General features: G+C 48.6%; 1 protein-coding gene across 10 annotated transcripts in view; it reads left to right on the forward strand.

Moving 5' to 3' along the window:
* The window catches only part of PBRM1 (polybromo 1), a 1258882-nt gene that overhangs the window by 1139989 nt on the left and 92135 nt on the right, over positions 1-26758 (forward strand). For all 10 annotated transcript variants that reach the window (XM_069643172.1, XM_069643175.1, XM_069643176.1 and 7 more), the window contains one exon: positions 20688-20758. In XM_069643172.1, coding sequence (XP_069499273.1) covers positions 20688-20758 — 71 coding nt within the window. The remainder of the gene's footprint in view (positions 1-20687; positions 20759-26758) is intronic.

Here is a 26758-nt window from a genome sequence, read left to right on the forward strand (position 1 = left end):
ATGAGAACTTGTGTAAAGCCTGTAAACTCTTTCGGCCGAAGACACTGAAAGACAGGCTGACTAAGCGGTGGGTGGCATACGCAGGCTGAAAGCCTTTCCCCCGCTGGCGTTTCGGACGAGGAATCCGTCGGCAGCCATGGCTCTGATTCGGAAGCAATCAACCTTTTCTGCAGAGCCTAAACGCTCCCAAGTGCCTGCCCCATATAGACAGGCCGTCGGCACTTGTATGGGGAAGTCACACCCTGGCGACAAAAGCAACCTTGCACCACGTGTACCTAAGCACACAGCCCCCAAGGCATCCTCGACGGGGTCGTCGAAGAAGTCCGCAACGCCCATAGGGTTCGGTTTGGCACCCTCTCCGCAGCATGTAAATGTGCATAAACCTCTTTGTGGAACGGGCGATCCTCTGAAAAAGTCCACTTTCGTCGACCTGCCGCCCAAAGGCGCTCAAACACCAAAGGACTCTGTGGTGTCGCCAACCGAAACCCTCTACACAGTCTATACAACTTCTGAAGCTTTGCAAGAAGCTTTCGGATACTGTTTTGGCGGCCAGGGACTACAAAGGCACCCCCTCTCACCGAGAGGGCTATTCTGAGGCCTCTGAGCATCTTTCGAAGGCCTTAAATAAGGGTTCATCCCCTTCTAGGCAACCCTTCCCACCTCTCGACCCTCCAGCATCCTCAGAATGGACTAAGAAGAGGTTTGAACAGTGTATGGCTAAGATGGCTGAGCTCATCGACTTTTCAGACCAATATGATAGAGCCTTGAAGAGACCTAGGGACGTAGACACTTGCCCCATCCCCTCTGAATTTCAGAAACTCCCCACCCCTGGTGCACAGTTTTCCTCTTTGGAGGAACCACAGGGACACCAAGAGGATATCTTTGGGGACGTCCCCGATGACCCTACCCAGGAGGTTTCTTGTGAAAGGTTTAACCTTTATGATCCAAATGCTGTCTATCAAGATCCAGACTGGGATCAGGCGGAGGACTAGGGCTCGTGGCACACACCGTCACATACCACTGACCCAGACCTCATCTGTTTAGATCCCCCTACTACTCCTCCGCAGAGAGATTTGTCACCAGTTGACGACCAAATGCTGTTCAACTCCCTTTTAAAAAGAGCAGCCGACCATTTTAAAATTGCTACACACAAAGCCGCTCCAGACTCAGACTTCGTGGAGGACATCCTCAAGGAAAATCCTTTGGTTAGCCAAGCCATCCCATTATTAAATTCTATTAAAAGGCACCTGGCCCCTTCATTGCTGTCCCAGTCTCTTACACAGGCAGTCAACCCACGGGTGAACATTTTTTCAGCCAGCCCCCTCTGACCCCCTCTACATCAGGGGTCATGCCACACTGGAGTCCTTGGTTGTTACGACCACTCTCAAAAGGGCAGCGGTACCACTGTCCTCAGCAGACTCCCCTCCGGATAAGGACTGCAAAAAACATTACACCCTGGGTAAGTGGGTCACTGCCTCTGCGGCCTACTCCACAAGATTCACCAATAACGCCACGCTCCTGACGAGCTACAGTGATTTTCAGTGGGGCCTAGTACAGGATGGTCTTCAGAAGGTTGCAGAGCCTACCCGATCACGCCTGCTGGCGGTCGTGGCAGAAGGCAGACCAGTGACCCAGAATATCCTCAAGAACACTCTGAACTCGGCTGAAACCGCTGGATGCTCTCTCTTGTCCAGGACACCTTACGTAAGAGGCATGACAGGTTAAAAAACTCTGGGTTCAAACATGAGACACAAGCCTCCTTAATAAACACACCTGTTGAGGAATCCAATCTATTTGGGAAAGTGGTTGACGTAGCCTTAGAAACGGCGAAAAAGGAGCACGAGACTCTGAAGTCACTTAGCCAGATTACAGCGAAACCTTTTCACCAGCGTGGTGTCTCTTAAAGCCCGCCGTTCCTTTCGTGGCCAATCCTTCTCTCGCCCCAGGGTTAATACGGCTCGGGGGTACCCCCTGGTCCTCCGGTCAGGATCCTCTGGCAACTTCCCGTATCGGCAAAGCAAGTCTCGTAGGGGCAAGGATAGAGGCAGAAACTCTACTCGTAGAGGCTTTCCGGCCTCCACCTCCAAGTGACTCACCGGTACGGGGTCCCTCTCACGCTTCCCCGGTCGGGGGTCGCCTGTCTTCATTCATCCACGTCTGGGAGGGGATCACTTCAGATCAATGGGTACTAAAGACCGTTGCCCACGGGTATTGTATCGAGTTTCTCTGACCACCTCGCTACCACCCACCGAGAAACAGACGCCTATCGCCAGAACACCAGCGCATCCTGCTGGGAGGAAGTTCGGGACCTGCTGGAAAAGGGCACCATCGAAGTCGTCCCCCTTCTCCAGGTAAACAAAGTTATTTATTCAGTGTACTTCCTTGTACCCAAAAAGAATCTCACCATGCGCCCTGTTTTAGACTTGCAAACAAGTATGTCAAACCTCAAAGTTCAGGATGACAACACTTCCGGAAGTAATCCCCCTGCTTCAGGAGGGGCATTACATGGCTACATTGGACATGAAAGATGCATACTTTCATATTTCAATGTTGCCAGCGCACAGAAAGTACCTGAGGTTCATGATCGAGGACACCCATTATCAATTCAAGGTTCTCCCCTTCGGCACTGTCCCAACGCCAAGGGTGTTCACCACGGTACTGGCAGTAGTGGCGGCTCACCTGCGCAGGCAGTACATACAAGTCTATCCTTACTTCGACGACTGGCTCATAACAGGGGATTCGTAAAACGTGCCAGACAAATATCCAGAAGACGGTAGATCTCCTCTTCAACCTAGGATTCTCTATCAACGAGAAGAAATCCAGTCCAACCCCCATAATTTCTGGGGTCTCTAATTCAGGCAGAAAATGGGCTCGTCTTCCCCTCCAACGAGAGGGTCCAAAACATGCTGTTGCAGATCCCTCACTATGTAGCCAGTCACCAGGTGACTGTACGCAAAGCCATGCAACTTATGGGGATGATGGCTTCCTGCGTATTCCTAGTTCCTCTGCACATGCGCCCCATGCAAGAGTGGCTCTCGAGCCAATGGTGTCAGGCCAGCGGCCAATGAGACTATCTCGTGGTTCTCGGCAGCCCTCGTTCAGTCTCCGCAGTGGTGGTCAAGTGAAAACCTCCTGCAGGGGAAAACCTTCACCACCCCTGCAGTAGGAGCCACTCTCACCACAGGCGCATCTCTGTCTGGGTCGGGGCTCACCTCCTTCAACAAACAGTGCATGGAGTGTGGGCCCCAGCAGTAGCGTCCAATCACATCAACCTGTTGGAACTGCTAGCAGTGATCAAGGCCCTGAAGGGTTTCCAGACACACCTCCAGGGAAAGACAGTTCTAGTCCTCACGGACAGTACCATGGCCATGTACTCCTTGAACAAACAAGGGGGCACTTTCTCTCTAGGGTAATCCAGACTGTCCCAGAACATCTGGAAGTGGGCACTCAAACACACCATGTTCCTCCTCTCACATGTTCCCGGGGAACTCAATCTTCTGACAGACGTACTCAGCAGAGACTTCCTCCTACCCATAGAGCACGAGTGGCAGCTATAAGAGGACATTTTACTCAACGTCTTTGCAGAATGTGGCTTCCCAGAGATCGACTTATTCGCCACTCTGGAAAATGCCCAATGCCCAGATTATGTCTCCAAATACCCACAGAACTGCTCCAAGGGGAACTGTCTCTGGATAGCATCTTCCGGGAGATTTGTCTACGCTGCCCCCCACCCTCCGGTTCCCCTTCTCAACAGAATAGTCCACAACATACACCAGGAACCAGTCACAATGATCCTGGTGGGCCTGCCAGCCTTGTTTCTCCCATGGCATGGTACAACATGCTGTCTCAAGATCAGGGAGAGGCCTTCCATCCATGCCCCCAAACATTCAATTTAGCAGTCTAGCTCCTGAAGGCTTAGAGTTCGGGTACCTTCAACTCCGTTGGAGATGCATGAACATACTCAGAGAGGCAGGAAAACCTACCACCAGACATTGCTATTCCAGCAAGTGGAAGCGTTTTGTTACTTGGTGTTATGCCAAGGGCATCAATCCTATTGATTGATCACCTACAGATATTGTCCTGTACCTAACAGCTGTTAGATTCAGGACTGGTTTTCAGTTCTGTAAAGGTCCACTTAGCTGCTCTTTCAGCATACGCCACATCCCAGAGAAGGGTTTTGTGGTGGAACATTCCTGTAATTAAAGCCTTTCGAAGGGATTGTGTCCTCCAACGTATTCCTTATCTTTGATAATACGTTTCCAGCTTGCTGGCCTCGGAAATTTTTTCTGTAGAGGGCACTGCGCGTCGACGTCCGCCGAGTCGATGTCCCTCGACGGCCACCGTATCGGCGCCGACGTCACCATGCCCATAAATAGCCACGAGCTGCGTCCGTTGCTCAGTTCCGTTTTTCCGCGCTTCGTGGGGCCTCGGAACGTCATTGCTCAGTTCAGTCAGGATAACTCTATATCTACTCGAATAATACCTACTCGTTCTCGATGGCTTCTTCATCGGAATCGACGACGCCGCGATCCGGCTTCAAGAAATGTCGAGACTGCAGTAAAAAAATGTCTAACGGATCCACACCGGATCTGCTTGGGTTCCGAGCACCATTGTTCGGAGTGTGAGGACTGCATGTCCATGACGGCGAAAGCCTTGAAGGAGTGCAAGGGGAAGCTCGAGAGAGGTAAGTCAAAAACCTCCTTGAAGGTTTCTTCGGCTGAGTCGAGGCATTTGTCTCCTCGCCGTCGAAAACATTCCCATTCTAGATCTCGAAGTAGCTCCCACCATTCGTCGAGATCAAGACACTCAAAAAAGAGACGTTGAAGATCCCCTTCCTCGTTGTCTTCTGTGTCCCCAGAAAGGGTCTCCTGTCCCACTAAACACAGCTCTCAAGCAGAGTGGGAGGAATTCAGAAAGAAAATGTTAAGCGTCTTCGAGAACGCGGCCTCGACCCCCTCGAAGACAGCTGAGGGTGAGACCCCGGGTGAAAAACCCAAAAAATCAAAACACCGCGAGTCGCAGCACGAAACATTCCACCCGAGAGCGCCACGAGCCATCGGGTAAGAAGGCACCATCTTTGACGCCGTCGTCGAGGATTCCTTCGACGCCGTCGTCGAGGATTCCTTCGACGCCGTCGTCGAAGATTCCTTCGACGCATGGATCGGCGCCATCAACGCCTTTGTCGAGGGGTTCCTCGACGCATCAGTCGATCGACTCGACGCTGACATCGACGCCGATGAAAGAGAAGACCAAGGCTACTCCACAGCCAACGGTGATTCCAAGGGCCTCCGGCACGACGTCGAGACTGTCGTCGATGTCCTCGAGTAGGATCCCGATCCTCTCGAGTTCTTCGAGACCCCTTCCAGTTTTCTCGGCACCTTCGAAGCCTGTCACATCGGCGTCGACGACATCGACGTTTTCTCGCCCAGTGTACTGACGAGTTTGGCTCCTTCTGCCTTAGAGATGGGTTTTACACCATTTCAGAGGTCAGAGTACCCTGGACTATCATCAATTTATGAAGAGGGGGAAGATTTTGACCAGGAAACATTTGGGTTACAGAGGACCACACTACCTATTTCAGAGGATTTCACTTCTGAGGAAAGAAGGCTGAAGGACCTACAAGAGTCACTACATGAGGCAAGTGGGCTGGACACTTCCCCAGAAGTGGAATTTGTTAAGCCAGACCCAGGGGAACATGCCGAAACACCCTATAGAACCCTTATGGCAAGAATTATTGAATTTATGGGTTGGTGTGCGCCTTCCCCTGTTTTTCAACAGGATGACCTAACAGACATATTAGACAAAGGTCCGCAGGAGGACCCTGTGGTCCCCTTCCATGCAGCCTTACAAAGAAAAATTACATCTAATTGGGAATCTCCTGAAGTTATCCCTGCGGTCAATAAAAGATTGTCAGGCAAGTATAGGGTAGCGGCTGCTGACCCTGAATACTTATCAAAACACCCGACTCCAGAGAGCCTGGTGGTTCAAGCAGCAACTTCATCTAGCAGTAAGACCGCTTACCCTACTGTCCCACAGGATAGAGATGACAAGAGGTACGATTCTATGGCGAAGAAAGTCCTCTCTGCTTGTAGTATGGCGTTGAAGTCCATCAACGCCACCTGTACGCTCTCCAGGTTCAGTCACACACTATGGGAGTGTGCTTCATCAGCGGCTGACTGCATATCCGAAGGAGAGGAAAAGGAAGCCTTCCTTAACATTATTAAAGATGGCAAAGATGCCATGTGCGAATCACTTCAAACTGGCATTGATTCCGCTGACAGGATCAGCAGGGCCATGGCGGCAAGTACAACAATCTGCAGGCATGTGTGGTTGCGAAAGTCTGGCTTTGCTCCAGATGTACAGGCCAGGCCCTTTGACGGCTCTTCACTATTCGGGAAAAAGGCTGATGACAGTCTAGAAAAGTTAGACTTCTAAAGCAGCAGCAAAATCCTTAGGAGCTGCTATCCGCCAAACTCCTTTTCGCCCCTCAGGAACCTCTGGGAGAGGAAAGTCCTTTCGCTATTATTCCGCATTCGGGAAAGGCAGAGGACAGCCGGCTCAAAGAGGCCAAAGGAGATCCACCCGAGGTGGACGGGTCAAAAGTACTAAGGCCGCAGCAGCAGCAGGTGCCTCTTTACCCTCAGCATCTGCATCAGCCGCCCCCAAACCACTCTGAGGCCTTTCCACACAATACACCTGTAGGGGGCAGGTTAACTCACCATCTGACGGAATGGCAGGCTATAACGTCAGATGCTTGTGCATTGGAGACAGTTGCCCAAGATTACTGTCTACCCTTTCTACACATCCCTCAGAGTCATCCACCGGGGAACAGCTCTCTAAAAGTTCCAGATTCGCTCCTCTTGCAGGAAATTATAGACCTGCTAGAGAAAGGTGCCATAGAACCGGTACCTGTAGCGGACAGGAACAAGGGCTGGTATTCCCCGCCCCCCCTCCCCTACTTTCTCATAACAAAGGACGACGGAGGACTGAGACCCATCCTGGACTTACGAGAATTGAACAAGTTCCTCAGGAAGGACAAGTTCAAGATGGTAACTCTCTCTCAGATCCTTCAGGCCCTCCAGCTCCAGGACTGGCTTTTATCTCTGGACCTTCAGGATGCTTATTTCCATGTGCCAATCCATCTCAAACACAGGAAATTCCTGAGGTTCGCAATTGGCGACTCTCATTATCAATTTCGAGTTCTGCCATTTGGGCTGACCTCCGCCCCGAGGGTCTTCACCAAGCTTATGTCGGTAGTGGCGGCGAGTCTAAGGAGGGAAGGGATCCACGTCTACCCCTACCTAGACGATTGGCTGATCAGGGATGTATCTTCGGAACAGGCCCAGGCCCAACTAGATTATGTCTGCCACTTACTTCACAAACTGGGCTTCTCCCTCAATTTAAAGAAGTCACAGATGATACCATCACAGAGACTCCAGTTCATTGGAGCGGTCCTGGACACTTCCCTGGGAAAAGCCTCGCCACCAGACGTGAGGGCTCAAGATATTCTACAGATGGTCACCAAGTTTCAAAATGCCCAACGTCTCCCAGCCTTCGACTTTTTGAGGTTGCTAGGCCTCATGGCATCCTTTATCTTCCTTGTGCCAGAGGCTCGCCTGAGAATGAGATCTCTCACTGAGAAGTCAGTGGTCGCAATTCTCAGGGAGAATGACAGATCTCCTCCGGATTCCTGACAAGGTAGCCCGCGACCTTCAATAGTGGGCCTATCCAGAGAACATCTTGAAAGGAGAACTGTTTTGGCAACCATGGCCGGAGATAACAGTAGTCACAGACGCCTCACTCACGGGGTGAGGAGCCCATGCCAACGACTTGACCATCAGCGGTCGTTGGTCTCCATCGGAGTCCAGACTACACATCAACCTATTGGAGCTGAGAGCGATCAGACTAGCGCTGAAAGCTTTCCTGCCATCAGTACAGGGGAGAAATGTCCTGATAATGACAGACAACACGGTGGCCATGCACTACCTCAACAAAAGAGGAGGCGTAGGATCACTGCCACTGTGCAGAGCAGCCATGCAGCTCTGGTTTTGGGCAATCCAAGAAGGAATCTCTCTATCGGCAGTCCACCTAGCCGGAGAGAAGAACTTGACAGCGGACGCTCTGAGTGGGAGCTAGCTCAGGAAGTCCTTCAAGAGATCTTCGCCCTTTGGGGAACCCCTCAGGTGGATCTGTTCGCCACAAGCACCAACAGGAAGTGCGATCTGTTCTGTTCAAGGGAATTTCCCCCGAGAGGAGCTCTAGGAGACGCGTTCGTAGTGGAGTGGGAGTTTCCACTCCTTTACGCGTTCCCACCAGTCCCTGTTATTCCTCAAATGATCAGGAGATTCCGGAAAACCATGATCCTAATTGCCCCGGATTGGGCCAGGAGAACGTGGTACCCGGACCTTCTAGATATGTCCATCTGCCCTCCAATCCGTCTTCCACTCAAAGAGAATCTTCTCTCGCAGAAGGGAGGTCAGGTTCTCCATCCAGACACCAGAACCCTCAACCTTCACGCTTGGCTTCTGAAAGGGTGAGGTACAAGGATTGGGATCTCCCTGATGACATCATGGAGGTGTTGCTTTCGGCCAGAAGGCCAGCAACAAAGTCTTTATACCGCTGCTGTTGGAACAACTTTTGCAGCTGGTGTAGGGAAGAGAATATCGACCCTTTTTCATGTGGTACACCAACGGTGTTATCGTTTCTACTCTACTTGGCAAACTCAGGCCTTCAAGTTGGCACTTTAAAAGGCTATCTCGCAGCGCTTTCTATCTTCAAGCGCACTGCGGAGGAACCATCGTATTTCAAACATCCTCTAGTGGTACAATTTCTCAAGGGATTAACTTATGTTTAGCCCCCAAAACCATTCCAGGTTCCCTTGTGGGACTTAAATTTAGTCTTAAACTTCCTAATGGGCACTCCATTCGAACCACTTCACTCTTGTTGGCTGAGATTTCTCACGCTTAAAACTGTCCTATTGGTAGCACTAACATCTGCTAGGAGGGTGAGCGAGCTACAAGCTCTCTCCTGTAAACCCCCACATACAGTTTTCCACTAGGACAAAGTTGTCCTACAGGTGAAGCCTAATTTCCTCCGAAAGGTGGTTTCTGAATTTCATATTACTCAGAAAATTACCTTACCTTCGTTCTACCCTCCTCCCCATCCGGGGAAAGAGGAGGAAAGGCTACATAGGCTGGACCAAAGGCGAGCTCTCAGCTTTTATATCAGCAGAATGGCTAGGATCAGGCAAGCAGACCAACTGTTTGTAGGATACTCAGGTCACAAGTTGGGACTACCCATAACAAAACAAACCATCTCCAGGTGGATTATCTTGGCCATTCTGGAATGTTACAAACTGGCAGGGAAAGAGCCACCCCAAAAACTCAGGGCTCATTCAACCAGGGGTACCGGTCCGTGACATATGTGCGGCTGCCACATGGTCGTCCGCACATACATTCACAAAATTTTACAATCTGGATTCCTCCACTACTCAAGAGACCAGATTTGGCAAGGCTGTATTACATTCGGTCCATCCTTAAAGGGATACATAACATTCTCACTCCCAACTCCAATTACATGCCACTGCTATGGGAGTTTATCAAAGATAAGGAATACGTCGGAGGACACAATCCCTTCGAAGAACAAGTTACTTCTTACCTTGTAACGTTCTTTCGACGGGATGTTCCTCCGATGTATTCCTTATCGCCCCTCCCATCCATCCCCGCAGTGATACTTCCCTTGTGGTTGCAGCTTACGCTCCTTCAAGGTCAATAACCAATTCAGGCATTACTTTTCTTATGCTACAAAACGGAACTGAGCAACGGACGCAGCGCGTGGCTATTTATGGGCATGGTGACATCGGCGCCGATACGGTGGCTGTCGAGGGACATCGACTTGGCGGACGTCGACGCGCAGCACCCTCTACAGAAAAAATGTCCAAGGCCAGCAAGCTGGAAACGTATTATCAAGGATAAGGAATACGTCGGAGGAACATCCCGTCGAAAGAACGTTACAAGGTAAGAAGTAACTTGTTCTTCTGGAGGGGGTAAAGAGACTTCATCCCCCTATCTCCAACCCAGCTCCCGGATGGGACCTGAATGTTGTTCTTACCAGACTAATGGGACCTACCTTTGAACAATTGCACAAGGCAAGCCTTAAGGCACTCAACTACAAGACCGCTTTCCTGGTGGAAATCACCTCTATAAGGAGAGTTAGTGAACTGCAGGCCCTTTCAGTTCAGGAACTGTCGTCACAATTCACAAAGACAAGGTGGTTTTGCGCGCACACTCGCGCTTTGCGCCCACATTTTTCACAAAGTTCCATGTAAACCAGTCCAACTACCCACCTTTTTCCAGAATCCCACTAACACGGCAGAAAGGAGCCTCCACACACTAGATGTGAGGAGTTATTATTTACTATCTGGAAAAGACAAAGCCACTAAGAAAGACAAAACCAGTTTTTAGTGTTAGTGGCAGCTGGTAGAGAAGGGGGACCCTGTCTCTAAGTTAGCTATTTCCAAGTGGATCGTAAACTGCATCACACTGTGTTACACTCTTGCCAAGAGAAATATACCCTTCACGCCAAGAGCACACTCTGCTCGGGTCACAAGGGCTACCACAGCATTTATTGCAAATGTTCCTCTAGATTCCATTTGCAAGGCAGCAACCTGGAGTTCTGTACACACCTTTACACAACACTACTGCCTAGACACATATTCTAGGTCTGATGCTCAGGTGGGTCAAGCGGTGCTAAGACATCTCTTTGCTACTGTTCCTTCTCACAACCCACCTCCAACTCAAAGTACTGCTTGCCAGTCTATGCACAACATGTGATTCTAAGCAGATGCACAAGCATCACAAGACATGCATTACTCACCGTAATAGCATTTCTGATGAATGTATCTGCTTAGATTCACATGCGCCCACCCTTCCTCCCCTCTTGGAGTAGAAGGAACATAGACTTTTTACACCTTCTCTCTTCTGTACTCACTCACGAAGACTATAAGACGCTCACAGCAGAAAAAAAACACCTGTTGGAACCTCGACTCATGAGGGATTTTGGGTACACTACACTACACCTCACGTTAGGGATAGTGTTACAGACACGCCCATGTCAAAGTCCCTTGCGATCTTTAAAAAAAAAGATACTCAGATACTCTGCGATTACCTCCTAGATGTCGGACTATATGCACAACATGTGAATCTAAGCAGATACAGTCTTCAGAAATGCGATTACGGTGAGTAATGCATGTCATATAGGGGGAAAGGTCCAAAAAGAAAATCTCTCCTACCATTTGCCCCCACAAAAGATAATGGGGGAAGGTGGATCTATTCCATCCTTGGATACGTTCCAAGCAGTTATACATCGTGGACAGCCCATCAACACCACTCGCCTTCACAAGTGTAGGGATGTATTTATCCTCCAAACTGTGCCTTGGACCTGTGGTATGGGAGGCGTGGCTTCCGAGAAGAAAAAGGAGTGAGTATGTGAAGAAGACTCGCTCCTCGACTTCTTCTTTTTCTTCTCAGATCTGAGCGGGGGCTCTGGGGCTTCCAGGGTGGAATGGACTTGCAAGGAGTTAAGGGCCGCAAACACCTTGATCCTGCGCTCCTGCATGTCATTGGAGTCCATTCACCAACAAAAGCCGCAATTCTTTGCATTGTGATCCTGCCTCAAAGAGGGCCCTGTGAAGCAGCGCTACGTGTGGAAGTGGATTGCATGGCACCACTGTGATGTCGGCAACAGCCCCAGTCACATCCTCAGGCATCTGGAAAAGCATGATGCCGGCCGGGCTGCCTTAAAGAAGGCTTTGTCTGCCTCTCACAAGAAGATGGGGTGGCGCTGGCCGATGCTCAGGCAAGCCACATACCTATTGAAATCCACCAATACAAAACAGATTAATAATGAGACACAGATGGCTACATTTAAGCAAAGGTGGTCTCTGGAGGATGGGCCTAACCGTTCTAAAATCAGAGAGGCCTTTGGAGTGGTCTGGGTGCTTGGAGAACCTGGTTGAGTAATACACGATCATGTAGGTGGCGGAAGGAGTCATTCTTGGGAGTGGAACTTGAGAGGAGGACATTTTGAAGAACCCGAAGAGAGGGTTTTAGGGCTGGCAAACTAGGTTTCTGATTGTTGCGACTCGTCAAGAACAAACATACTTTTGGATAGAAGAATAAAGACTCTGAGCCCAGGTATAAGTGGTCCAACCCTGGGTGGGTCCTTTGGCGCTTAGACTGGTGGCACTCTGGACTGCCTCTTCCTGATGCTAAGGCCTAACGTGTAGGTGTATCTAGACACACAGATGCAGGAAAAAGGATTTTTGAGGAAACAAAGAATCAGGATGAGAAGAAGCATACTGAGACCAAAGCGGTCCGAAACTAAAAGCAGTGCAGGGTTGCTACTCTCCCTCAGTGTGAATGTTTAACAGAGTCCCAGGATAGTACCCCGAAGGGAGAGAATTTGCTCTGCATCACAAGGCTTTTTACTTGCAACTAGTCTGGGTTTGTTGTCCTTTGTCTTTATTTGGCCCAAGTGTGTACCAACCCTCAATAAGTGCTTTGATTTATTGGACCATCTGCTGTGGACATCTCTTATTGATTCCACTCTGCTTTGTGACGCAACAAAGAAAGTGCCCCAATCCTGTGATTGAGTTGGCATGGAGCTGTGTGAGGCCTCCTGGCGGATGCAAAGAAAATATCCGATCCAGTCTGCACCTGGATGACATTTCCAAAGATGAGGGATCTGTGGGAGGAAGGGGAACCATTAGAAATTGAAATCTACCTGCAAGACTTTCTACTGCCCACTCTGCAGAACAGGCATGTTCCTTATAATCTTTGTGGGAACAGGACTTTTTAAGGTTTTTGTCTGAAAGGTTCCTAGACTCCCAGTTGTCAATTTCTTTAGATTTTGCATGCTTAATATCTGTCTTCCACTCTTTTGCTTTGACATTTTAAAAATCATTTTTCCGAACTCCACCTGCATTGGAATGACTGTGTAATGTAGACAATGGGCACCAGTCAGTCCGATATTGCACATTAATCCCTCAGGGATCCCTGTCCAAAAGGAGCACACAGTGGATGATGGCAGGGGCCATATGCTAGATTAGACAGCCTTCCCCTCCTCTGGGTTCTCCTTCGTTTCTCCTTCTCTAGTTGTGTCAGCGCCTTAGGTTTCCTCTGGGGAAATGGTTTTGAAGTAGGGGTACTGGGCACTTTGCCGGCTGCCCACCATTCCTGCATCCCTGTTTTTTTACATGGAGTTGCAGTCAATCTCGGAAACAATCAGGTCTAAGCCCAGAAGGGCTAGCAGTCTCTCCCCTCCTTCCACATCCCCAAAACTGTACACCTGCCCAATGTGAAGCTGGGGTGGAAGAATGCGTACTGGGGCTAGATGCAGAAAGGCAAATGCAGCCGGGAGCCCACCAGCATCGGAGCCATCCCAACTTTAAGATCTATAGCAGTGTAGAAAAGTGTTAGTAAACTCTGGGATGAGCAGACCCAGTCTACTGCATACTTGGTGATCTCGTATAATCCCATATGAAAGATGCGTAAGAGTAGTGAAGGGAATGGCACGAGAAAGGGATCAGGAGACTGGCAGCTCTATCTTTTAAGGGGTGCATGAAGGCCTTCACGGGCATGAAGAGAGAGTTTCTGTTGGGTTGCCCAGATGTTTGGAAATATTTTACACATGGGAGATTGGCTTGGAGGCAGAACTCTCTGACTGAGGGCTGGCTGGAAACTCCGTTGCAAAGGTACATGAGAACCCTCATTTGGAGATGTGCTGCTGCGACGATCTAGAGTAATAAAATACACAGAGAATATAAACTTCGATTCTAAATGGGAACATGGTTTAGGGGTTTGACTCAAGGTTTCTCCGAAAATGTTAACGATATGGAGGCATCCGATGAGGGATGCTGGGTGTAGACAAAAGATACATACCATACTAAAGCAGACACCGTTGAACCTGGAACCCTAGGATTAGGGGATGCGGCAGATGTTGATGTGTGTGCTTACGGGAATGTGGTAAGACAGGAGAACTCCTGCTTGTAAATTGTGAGTGGAAAGAGGTCCACTACTTTTGGAATACGCTTTCCAATTACACAGGAGGTGCTGTAGGGCCATATAATTGTATAGCCAGGGTCAGGACTTATTGGGCTCTCAACTTGGTCAGTGGGGATAATGGCCCCACCAGATATAGATAGGGAAGCGTCGATAAGGACAACACTAAAACACTGGAAAACCCGAATGGCACTGCATGCAAAATGACTAAAATCGCTTTTTATGGGAGAGAATTGGCCTGGCAGCAGGCTCACTGGAAACTTGTGAAGACGTGGAAACCGTTGTTTGATAAAGATCACTGTCCGAGGCAGGGATCACCAACCTGTGCCTTTCCAAATGGTTTTGACCACAACTCCCATCAGCCCTTGTCAGCTAGTGTAAGGAAGGAATGGTATCAACAGTAAGACAGACACAAGTGACCACAGTTCAAGGCTGTTTATTGAACTTCAGAAAGGGTTTGAAAAACACATATCTAATCCCAAATCTAAAGATGGGAGCAAGCTACAACCATCCAATATTAATGCAGTCCTAATGGTGTCTTGTCAAAATAAAAGGTCCTATACTAATAAACCTATTGTCAATCCTTACCTCTAAATACAGACAGTGTGGGAAACGATGTTATGTAAAAGAAAGTGTTCAAGAAATTATATGTCAGGATGTTCAGGTGTTTCCAGTACGGGATAAGGCAGTACGCTCGAGCTTGGCACAGTCTTTGGCTTCTCTAGCACGAGGGTGCAGTTCAAACATTAACATCAGGGCCTTTTGTGCCCAAGTCTCTTTGCCTTCCGAAGTCTCTTCTTGCAGAGGGCCGGATGCAACGTTCGAACAAAACGTTCTTTTCCTCTCAGAATCTCAAACATACTCAAATTCTCAGGTGATTCACTATTCAACTCAGCCGGGCTCAGATCCTTTTTAATACAACTTTGTAGGATTTTCATGTGTCCAATTTCTCTGGTGATTCACTATTCACCCCGGATCCAGCTCAGCCGGGCTCAAATATTTTTTAACACAATGTTCAATCAGTCGCCCTCTGCCGGGCTTGGACCAATTTAATTCACTTTAACACAAACTTGCTTTATCCCAAAAGCTTTCAATATATCTCCCTCGTTCGGGCTTGGACCAACTTTCTCTATTTTGTCATCAACTTGCTTGGCAGTATCAACATCAAAGTCTTTCGGTTGTGCACAGGGTTTTGCTTGACCCGTCGCAGGACCACTTCGATTTACAATTCTTTGCCACTCTTTCCCCTACCTCAACTCTCAGTTGGATACCTTACAGAGACCTTCGAATGAGCATGCATGCAGTGCCGGACCACTCTATCAAGGGTATTGTGTTTTGGTTTGAAAGTTCAATCACTCATCTGTTCAATTTTTACTTGCGTTAGTTATCACATGCCTTTCATACACTGTTTGCTCCAGCGCTCTGTTAGGCAGAATTGCAGGCAGTACCCTCTGGGACCACTAGACACAATTAGGACTACAGGTGTTAGCCAAACCAACCTTTGATATAAGTCTTTACCACACAGTTTCTGGTAGCGAGCTGAGCAGCCAGGCTTATCTCAAGAGTGAATATGAGCAGTACAAGTAGTTACACAGAGGACTTTCAATCACAGTGATTCAAGTAAATACTTATACTGAAGGTTTCTTGGTAAAAACACTTATTAATGGATTACGCAATCATTTAGAAAACATTTCACTAGAAGAGACAAATTACTAATATAAACAAATACACTTCAATACGAAAATGTAAGCTTTTGAGTTCAATTCAAGTCAAAAGGCCAGGCCAAAGTCAAAGGGCAGTGTTAGGCAGAAACCTGTGCAGTTCCCTTTGGGAACACTGCAAAAGATTTAGGACTACAGGTGTTAGCAGTAAACCCACTTGGTAGCAGTCTGTACCACCCAGATTTACCTGGTAGCTGTGGCTGAGCAGTCAGACTTCCCTCAAGAAGAGTTAGGCAGTATGCAAAGTATACACAATAGGCACTCAGATACAATAGCACAAGCAAACACTGACCAGAGCTTTGGTATCAAAGTATATAATTGTTTATTTAAACACACACTGTTTGAAACACTCCAGCACTCTTATTTGTAAAACACTCTAAACACAGTTACTATTATGATATATACAATCCTTATTCCTTATCAGACAAATCTTAGTTAACACCACTTATTTCCAGACAGAGGTGAGCGCTTAACTATAGATGGCACTCCAATAAGTTCATGAAAAAGGGAGGGGAAAAGGCAGAATATGAAAAGATACACCATTCTAAGATTTAGGAACACTTTTAGCAAGGCAGAAGAGCAAAAGTCACTGGTGAGCCAAAGTCCATAGGCTGGGCCCACTCTTAGAGAGAGCAGAGCACAAATGCGCCCAAGATCACACAGTTACACTAGGCTTTGAAAGTCTTGCAGAGAGTTCGAAAAGAGTTTAGAGAGGCTCAGAAAAGTTTAGCCAGGGTGTCCCAGGCTAACCCAGGTTCGAAAGCCGGGGGCTAAATCTACCCCATACAGTTGGTGGCAAGGGAAGCCAGGCGGAACACGGTACCTTAAGTGGGAAGGATCCTCCAGCGGTGGCAGTTGTTCCTGGCAGCGGGTGCAAGTCTCGGCGTCGTCCAGAGGAAGAGAAGATCTCGACTTGGAGGAAAGATGGTCGTTGCACTGCCAGGGAAGAAACCAACCGCGGAGTTTTCCGGTTAAAGGTATTACCCTTTATTTCATGGTAAAACGTGGTATTCCGGTTGCCGGGGTGCTTGGCACAGGCAAGGCGGCCACGAGATGCGTCGGGAAGGCGAAAAGACGGCGAAACTGGTTATCCCCACCAGTCAAAGGAAGAAGCCTCTCCGGCGGGAGATCTCCTCTATCGTTGGGAAAAGTGGTGAGACGGTTCAGCAGGGCTCCACCGGTGGTGTCGTCGTAGCAGGTCGGCTCAGCTTCTCCCTAGTCGGATTCTTAGGTCCTGTGGCGACTTCTGAAGTTCCAGTCCCCAAAGCCCTGCTTTTATGAAGAAAACCCCCATTCACTCAGCCTAGCTGTCACTCAAACATGCTAAGTGGTGAGCCGGCCGGCTCACCACTTGGGCCAATCAGGACGGAGTGCGACTTGAGTTGCCTAGGCAACTCAGTCCAGGGTGCCCAAATCCCCCTCCACCCCTCCTAAGTACCCCAGACAGAGTGGCACAACATTGGAGGCTTCTGTGGAGAAGCCCGCCAAAATAGTGGAACAAAGGGCTCGACTTGGGTTGGAGTCACAGAAGAGAACACAAACGCCATTTTAGAACAGAGTTTTTGCAAAAAATACCAACCGGAGAATTAATAATAAATAAATAAACCAGCGGTATGTTCGAGGCTATCGTAATTAAATAAATAAAGATAGTAGCCTCGAACAATGGGAAAATCCCATAGAGAAATATTCGCGGTTGAATATAAAAAGTAGTATCCACTGCCACCAGCCAAAACTCGATCAGGGGGGACGGAGACGTGCCCCCTCAACTAACAGACCCCGGGGCAATCGAATTGCCCCGGCCAGTACGTCCACAATATGATGGTTTGTACTGGTTCTGTTCAGAATTCCAAAAGTCAATGGTGACTTTACATGCCCTGGGAGACAGTAGTCAGCCCCTGGGTATGGAGTCTATACTGGGGGGTCACTATGACACCCCTGTGTTACTGCACGGAGGGTGCTGTGTAACACACATCACAAAAACACATGAAGCCCTATGGAGTAAAAGACCCCATAGCCCATTAAACACATCTAGAGTCAAAGGAACACACTCAAATCATGTCCAAGAATGAGGGTAAAAGAGTCTCACTCTTGGCAGGAGAAAAAATTAAACCCCAGAAAATCCAGCAAAGCTGCTGGGGGACTCACTAGGTTAGGAAATTCAGCCTAAACAGAGAATTCTCCCTAGCACACTTCAATACGAAAATGTAAGCTTTTGAGTTCAATTCAAGTCAAAAGGCCAGGCCAAAGTCAAAGGGCTAGTGTTCTGGATAGGAAAGAGCAGTTCTGGTATCAAAAGGTAAAGTATTTGGAAAGGTTCTTAGAAGTAGTTTAGGCGAAAAGGGATCATACGATGGGTCGCAAGCCGATTAGGCCTGTAAATTGGGAAAGTTTCACAAACTTTCACCGCGAGAGTGCCGTTCTCTCAATCGGGTTGGCACAGTACCTTTTGTATGAAGAAACAAATCCTGCTGAAGTCGTGGTTCCTGGCAGGCCCTGCTGATCTCGCTGTTCCTGAGCTTCAGTCGTGGAGAAAAGAGGGAGGACGTCGGGGGACCACCTGCACTGCACAGGAACATCAAAGAAAGCAAACAAAATTGAGTCACTTCAGTTCCAGTAGCTGTAGATTCAACAACACAAACTGGTGTCCCTCTCTCTGGTTAATCCTAACCAGCCTTGAGAATGGTATCCAGGTGTCTTATGAGTTGATTGGTCCCACCAACTCAAAGGAAGAAGCCGTCCTTGAAGGAGCTTCTCTGTCGAATGGAGTTTGGCAATTCGGACCTGCAGCAGGGCTTCATAGGGCAAACCAACGGTCCAGGAGTGGCAGCAGCCATCCTCTTCCAGCTCGTCTTCGGTTCTTTCGTTCCAGTGGTCGACTCTGCTTTCCAGTCCTAGAGACTCGCCTTTTAAACATTTTTCTCCCATTAATTCCAGCCTAGCTGTCACACACCCAGCAGTGTGGCTGTATTTGCCGGACAGTCAGCCAGCCAATCACGCCTGAGTGCATTTGGGTCTCCTAGGAGACTAAGCACAGGGAGTTTTGGGCACCTCCCTCACTTCCTGCCCACCCCATACACTCAGACACCAGAGTTGGTCTTCACTCCTGAAGCCTGCCAAAGGCACACGAACAAAGGGACCAAACCTGGTTTCGCGCACAGAGACAAACTCTAGAAGGACCTTTCCAAAAAGAAACAGCGAAAAAAGACGACCGGGAACTGTTTAAACAAAGGGGTTTAAGGCGCCATCTTGAAAAACATGGCTCCCGTGATTTTTAGCTACCAGTGTTCGCGATCGGGAAACATCATGGTAGTTCGTTGTAAAACCACTGCCACCAGCCTTTTCAATAGAAAAGAGTAGCATTTGACTGCTACATGAGTATTTCGAGATACTAGGTAACCCCTCCAGCACTCCATTGTAAGATGGTGTGTGCTGGATCTGTGAATTTGGAAAGACTAGTGAAGTCAATTTCACTTTACATTCTCTGGGAAACAGTAGTTTATCCCAGAGAAGGTATTTAAACCTTTGGGAAGTCTAAAAGACACCCCTGTGTCACTGCACTGAAAGTGCTGTGTAACACACATGAAAAGATGATGCCTATGGAGTCATCTAAAACCCCATATACAAAGAACATAAGTTTAAAACACACATCAAAACACATGAATGAGTGGGAAAAAAGGCTCACACTCTTTCCAGGTTAAAAAATCAAGTCCTCAAAATCCAGCAAAGTTGCAGGGGGTCTCTAATGTGAAGGGAATTAGCACATTTATGAGAATTCTCCCCAACACGCTCACTATACAATGTTTCCACTTACAACCTTGGCTTCAACACAGACAGGTCTGGTATCAGTCTTCCCAACTCAACGGTTGCATTGATTTCACTGGCACTGCTTTGTTGTAGGAGCCAAGGACAGTACCAAAGCGGCAAATGGTTCTCCCTGCCTTGATTATCAACGCAGGAGGGCACCCGGGTAACTTCCAACACACAATGCAGGATTCTTCAGCCTGGTTTCCTGGTCTTAAGCTTTCTATTCTCGAGGGTTCATGAAAGTAACGGTTCCTTGTCTAAAAGGTTAATGGCACATCCCTCCATGCAATCCCCTTCTGTTTTGATGTCTTTCTCCTTGTGTTAAACTGCCATCTTGGAACTGCTGATTCCTTGTGTGCCTTGCTCATAATGTGCTCTGCCTTTTATCCGTGTGGGTAAGTGTAATGTAAGTCAGGTGTGTGATGGTTAGTAATTGGCGGACCCTGCCTGACCTTTGTATTGGGACCTGTCAGGTATACGGCTCGGGTGTTAGTCTGTTTTCTCTCAAAGCAACCTGTCCGTGAGAGTGTTTGTGTTGTAAAGGGGTGGGGGCTGAGTTCTTAAGTATCCTACCTGGTAGGATGGGGTAACGATGTTAAAGAGAAGGGGCTACTGTGTCTCACCATCCGGTGTCTCATTCCCACCCCCCGAAGACCCCTCACCCACTTGATCCTCCCGCAATGGTCCACCCCCAGGAACTGGATACAAAAGCGATGGCTGTGCCCTGGCCATCTGGTTGACAGATCCCTGGGGACTAACGGGTGAGACACCTTTAGGTTTCTCACAATAATCAATGGTGAGGGATCTGAGGACACTTCCAAAACATCTGGAAGCAGTGGGTACCAGTCCCCAGATCTCTGATTCCATTCAATGAACTGTGGCGCATACTCTTAAATAAAAAGAAAAGTACAGAAGGCACTAAATGAATCAAGTGCTGGGTTACTGGTGTCTAGTACCACAATATCTCAGCTTGTTGCTGCTGAGAGGACGTCTGCAGCCGCCAAGTATTGTCACCTACCACAGAAGATACATTAACTGTAGACAGTGTACTATGTCCTCTCCTGGAGTCGAGTTCTGATATGTTGTGTTTTTTGACTTGCAGGTGGGATGGGCCCCGGGGGGCCTCCCATGTCCGGTTCTCCAGTAGGAGGGGGATCTCCATATGTCCAGCACGTAAGTAAAATTAAACCCTGCATGTATGATCTTTTCACTCTTTATGCGTTGCATTTGTTGCCAGTCCTCCCCTGACCAATCTATGCACTGGCTCTGCCATCGTGTTGAACACAAGGGTTGGCCATGTGCCCTCGATCTGTTCTGTTAAGTCCTCAAGATGTAGCACTTCTGGTTTTGATCGGGTCCTTGTGAAATTAATGGACCTAACCGCAAATGTCTTATTTGCAAACAAAAAGAGGCTGGGTTAATGCTCTTCTCAATACTGTTGTGTTTCCCTGTTGTGGATCCTCCCTTTTATTGATTGATTGTTGGAAGAACACTTAGATCAATCGAGAGATAAAGAAATTGGAGGCAAAAAGGCACATATTTGGAAAAGCTTTTCTCCGCTACTGCCGTGTGATGATGTAGGGCACCTGGCCGTCCCCTGCTTCAAAGTTCTAACACAAATGCCCCACATTGATCCCTCTTTACCCAGGGTTTAATGACCCCATATGACTATCAAAGAATCAACAGATATGCAGGATTCTACAAAAAGGGCAAGAATTACAAAACTATGCACTATTTATATAGATACAAAGAATTCCCATGGAAGTGTCCTTAAACACGTTGGCTATCACAGGGAAATGTAACTACACATTTAAGCTATGACATGGCAATTGTGCCTACACACATAGTTTGTTACGCGGCAATCGGGCCTAAACATGTACGCTATTATGTGGAAATGTACCTACACATGTAGTCTATCAAATTGAAATGGACATACATTCATAGGCTATCAGGAGAAATGGTACATACGCACGTAGTTGATCACGGGGAAGTGTACCTTCTCACGATCGACTATCACGAGGATATGTACCTATGCACATAGGCGATCATAGGGAAATGTACCTATTCACATCAACTCTCATGGGGAGAAATATACCTACACACACCAACTATCACGGTGAAATGTACCTACGCATGGCAGCAATCGCTGGATAAATGTACCTACACATGTGGGCTATCACAGGGAAATGTGTCTAGACACGTAGGCTATCTCGTGGAAATATGCGTACACATGTAGGCTATAACAGGGCAATGAGCTACGCATAGGCTATCCCGGGGGTAATGGTAGGCTATCACAGAGAAATGTACGTACACACTTAGGCTATCGGGATGGTGTACTTACACACGTGGGGTATAATAGGGAAATATGCCTACGCATGTAGGCTATTATGCTGAAATGTACCTACTGTGACGAATCCTAGGGTATTTTCGCTGCTTCCATGGGGGAGGCTGCTTTCCATGAGGCCAGGGAGATGAAGCCGCTACCCGATAATCCCCCCTGGGGTGGTACTCAGCAGGTGGATCTTGTGGGGAGGGAAACCCTTCTTTTGTCTGTTGACAATGGCCCTGGAAGAATGGGACATTCACTTTGGTGTGTCCCCTTCTTTAAATCCCACTCATCCCCTCTGGTCCCCCATAACTCTGTGTTATAGTAGAGTAGAGGGCATCACTAACAGTACTGGGACGAGAAAGACTGAGACTTGCCCAAGCTTCAAATACCACTGAGACGAAGAAGATGGAACAAGGAGACCAAAGCCCACTGCGGAACTGCTAAACAGAATCACATGCAGTACCCTTTGGGAACACTACATGCAATTAAGACTACAAGTGCAAGACAATTTCACCTTTGGTACAAGCATGTACTACACAGTAAAGTGGTAGCGATGGCTGAGCAGCCAGACTTATCTGAAGAGTAAAGTGAGCAGTAGAACAAGTTCCACAAAGGACCAACCAATACAGTGATTCAAAACCAACACTTACTCAAGGTTTCTTGGTAAAAGAATATTCATGTATTTACTCAGTCAGTTTGAAAACATTACACTAAGAAGAGCAGCTCAATATCACACACTAATAAACCACAAATGCACAACCAGTAAGTAAATGAACAAGTTTAGCTCCCCTGAAGTGGGAGAGAAATGGCACTTCAGATACTTAATTAAGGGGGGAAAAAAGACAAGGTTATAAGAATAGGCAGCCCAAATACATTCATAGGCAGGGCAAAGGGTTTCAGTTAACTACAAACAGCAATTAATGGTTCATAGTCTTTGTATAGCATAGCACAGTTCTGGTAGTAACGGTTAAGTCTTTGCCACAGAGTTTAGAAGAATTTGGCTAGGCGAAAAGTTTGACGAATGTTTAGGGAAAAACAAGCCTTTGAAGTTGAGGAAAGTTCCACAAACTTTCGCGATGGCCAAAAACATTTCCGGGCCGCGTTTGCACAGTACATTGTTAATGAAGAAAAGCTGTAGCTGAGGCAGTTGTTCCTGGCAGTTCCTGCAGATCTCGCTGTTCCTGACCTTCCGTCGTGGGGACAAGGACAACGACGTCAGGTGGTTCCTGCACTGCCCAGGGATGAGACCAAAAGCTTAGCAAGACTTTGGTTTAAAGTGTGAGTGCGTTAAAGTCCACAAGCTGGTTTCCTTCCCTCTGGCTATCCGGTTTTCAACAGCACTCTAAGGAAAATTCAACCAGGTCGGGACGGTGTCCAGGTGGCTTGCGAGTTGGTTGTTCCCACCAAACTCAAGGGAAGAAGTTAACCTTGAAGGGCTTCTTTGTCGATGGAGTTTCAGGCAATTCTGACCTGCAGCAGGGCTTCACTGGTCGTCCAGGAGTTGCTGCAGTCTTCTTCCTTCAGCTCGTCTTCGGTTCTTTCGTTTCAGTGGTCGACTCTGCTTTCCAAGTCCCAGAGACCTGCTTTTAAAAAGTTTTTCCCCATTCATTCCAGCCTGGCTGTCGCACAGCAGGGTGGCTGTCCTTGCCAGACAGCCAGCCGGCCAATCATGCCAGAGTGCATTCAGGTCTCCTAGGAGACTAAGCACAGGGAGTTTTGGGCACCTCCCTCACATCCTGTCCACCCCAGACACTCAGGCGCCAGAGGAGGGCTTCAGAACTGAAGCCTGCCAAAGGCCAACGAACAAAGGGACCACACCTGGTTTGGCACGCAGAGAAAAACACAACAAGGACTTTTCCTAAAAGAAATGGCGAAAAAAGATGACCGGAGTCTGTTTTTACAGACAGGTCTGGGGCACCATATTGAAAAATATGGCTGACCCGATTTTTAGCTACCGTTGTTGGCGGTCAGGAAAAATCACGGTAGTTGATCTAAACCACTGCCACCAGCCATTTACAGTAGGAAAAGGTAACATTTGACTGTTACATGAGTGTTTCGACTCAGGGGAAGCTAGGCAACCCCTCCAGCACTCTATTGGAAGATAGTGTGTGCTGGGTCTGTACATTTAAAGAGACTAGTAAAGTCAATTTAACTTAACATGCCCTGTGAGACAGTAGTCAGTCCCAGAGCAGGTATTTAAACTTTGGGAAGTCTGAAAGTCATCCCTGTGTCACTGCACTGAAGGAGCTGTGTGACACAGGGAAAAAGATGATGCCTATGGAGTTGTTTTAAAACTCCATATCCATAGAACACAAAAGTAAAGCACACATCAAAATACATGGGGAAAAAAAAGGCTCACACTCTTCCCAGGTAAAAAAATAAAATCCTAGAAATACAGCAAAGTTGCTGGGGGTCTCAAAAGGTAATTCTCCCTAACCGGAACCAACACATGTGATACAGTTTTCAAGTGGCAGCTTTCATCATAAAAAGGGGACTGAATGAAGTGTCAAGGCAGCCCTAGAGGAGTAGGGAACAAGATGCTTGTTCCGTGACAGGGTACCTAAAGGCTGAGACGCAGAGAGACATGACTTTCTAAAAGGTCCAAGCATGGCGGACTTGGCCGAAGGCAGAGAGAAAAGAAGCCCGACCGGCAAAAGCAGACAGAGAACAAGGATGCAAGACAAGGGTTGCATTATCTCTGTCTGCCAAGCAACTGTTTACGCATACTTGTACACTGTAACTCAAAACAACTCCGCAGAACGAACAGCTTCTGAATGGCTTCAGAGCCAGCTAAATGCATTCTCTATAGTGCTTAGCACATTCATTCATACCAAGCACTATACTCGAAGCTCAATGCATATTCTAAGTGCGCACTCAATGCGTGTCTCTCTACAATGCATACAAAATACATAACATATCTCTACAAATATAACATGTCTCTACATGGCACTTCACATATAACAGGCCTCGTTCTATAATAAATTGCAAATGCTTACAAAGTGGCAGAATAATGTGGATAGTCTAATGTTACTACTAATCAGAACTAATCAGAATGTATGATGATAACTGGATCCCTAAATGGGTAATGATTCTCTAACAATGGGTAATGATTCTGTAATAATGGGTAATGATTCTATAATGATAACAAACCAGGCTTCTCCATACCATCAGGTTTTACAAAAGGAAAGCGGGTAGGATGGGTTAAGCGGGAAAAGAGCAAGAGAGCTGTGATGTGCTGTTGGCAGGCTCAGTTTGGTTAACACTGTTTGCTGAGCTTAGGTGTGCTTTTCGATTCTGTCTCGATGTGACCCAAGCTAATCTTTACAATTCGAGGGGATTGGGTCCTCCGACGTATTCCATATCTATGACAGGTAATGTCCACAGCTGTGCTGCTTCGGAAAATCTTTGGCGTCTGCGTCGATGACATCGATGCGCCGTCCCCGAGGACCTCCTCCGACGGCCGATGTCACCCGATGTGATAAGTAGGACGCAAGACACCCATAGCCTCAGTTCTGTTTTTTCCGCGAACGTGTTCGCTTCGTGAATCTCGGTACGCCTCAACTCGTTAGAGTTTGCTGTTTTCAATTCTCGGTTCGTTGAACCTGTTCGGTTTGTTGTGAAGACCTGTTCGTGGCGATGTCTTCTTCGTCTTCAACCCCGCGTCCGGGCTTCAAGAAATGCGGGGACTGTGGGTCCAAGATGTCGGTCACGGACTCGCACAACGCCTGCCTCTGGTGCCTCGGGGAGGCCCACGATACGGACGACTGTGTCGACTGCCAGTTGCTCACGGCAAAGGCCTTGCGGGAACGCAAGAAGAAGCTGTCGGTAGGCCGGGTGTCTAAGCCCCGGAAGTCGAGGTCTGCGGGGCTTTCGACGGATGACTCGAGGGGCGACTCTCCACGTCATCGTCGGAAGTCCAGTGGGTCTCCTTCCAGGAGTCGGTCTCGCCACTCCTCCGCCTCTTCGAGGCATTCCCGGAAGCGCTGGCATAGGTCGCCTTCCCCGTCCTCTTCCGAGGACTCCGCCCGTCGGCGGGTCGCTTATCCCTCCATGCAACCGACACCGGAGGAATGGGCTTCCTTCGGGAAGCAGATGCTAGCGATTCTTGAATCGCAGGGCACCGGTCCGTCCGCGCCTCCGAGTGGGGTCGGTCGGCACCTGTCGAGAGACACCGCTCGTACGCCTTTGGGCTCGGATGGTCGGCACGGCTCGCGGGAGAGGACCCGCTCGGACAAAGGTAGCCGTTCTCGCCATGCCCGTTCCAGGTCCCGGTCCTCGACGCGCTCGAGACCGCGTGATCCTGTGCCGTCTTCGAAGAAGATGTCGACGCCTGTGGCGCCTAGGTCATCGAGAGACACGCTCAGAGGCCGATGCTGGCGGCGCAGCAGCTGACGTCGACGCTGATTCACTCGACGTCAACGCCTTTTCTGTCGACGCCGGCGCCGACTCGTTCGGCGCCCTCGACGCCTTTCGAGGCGTCGAGGGCGCCTCGAAAGGCGCCGGCGTCGACAGAAAAGGCGTTGACGTCGAGTGAATCACGGGGGTTTGCCCCTAGAAAGGCTCTGGCTAAGGTCAGGCACTGCTTTGGTCCCCAGAGGTCTTCCTCTCCCTGCCTGGAGTACATTTCTGAGGGTGATGAAGGCTCTGATGGCGGCTTGGTTACGGTTCCCGATGAACTTATCTCGGGCCATAGCCAGTTTGATGACCTGCGGCAGTCGCTGCATGATGCCAGTGGACTGGACACCTCTCCGGAGGTGGAGCTTTGTAGGCCGGAGCCTGGCACTCATGTCGATTCTTCATATCAGCGCCTTATGTCTCGGGTCACCGAGTACTTGGGTTGGTCA

This window comes from Ambystoma mexicanum, chromosome 2p (genome assembly GCF_040938575.1).
Source record: "Ambystoma mexicanum isolate Mex_15411 chromosome 2p, UKY_AmexF1_1, whole genome shotgun sequence".
Taxonomy (NCBI): domain Eukaryota; kingdom Metazoa; phylum Chordata; class Amphibia; order Caudata; family Ambystomatidae; genus Ambystoma; species Ambystoma mexicanum.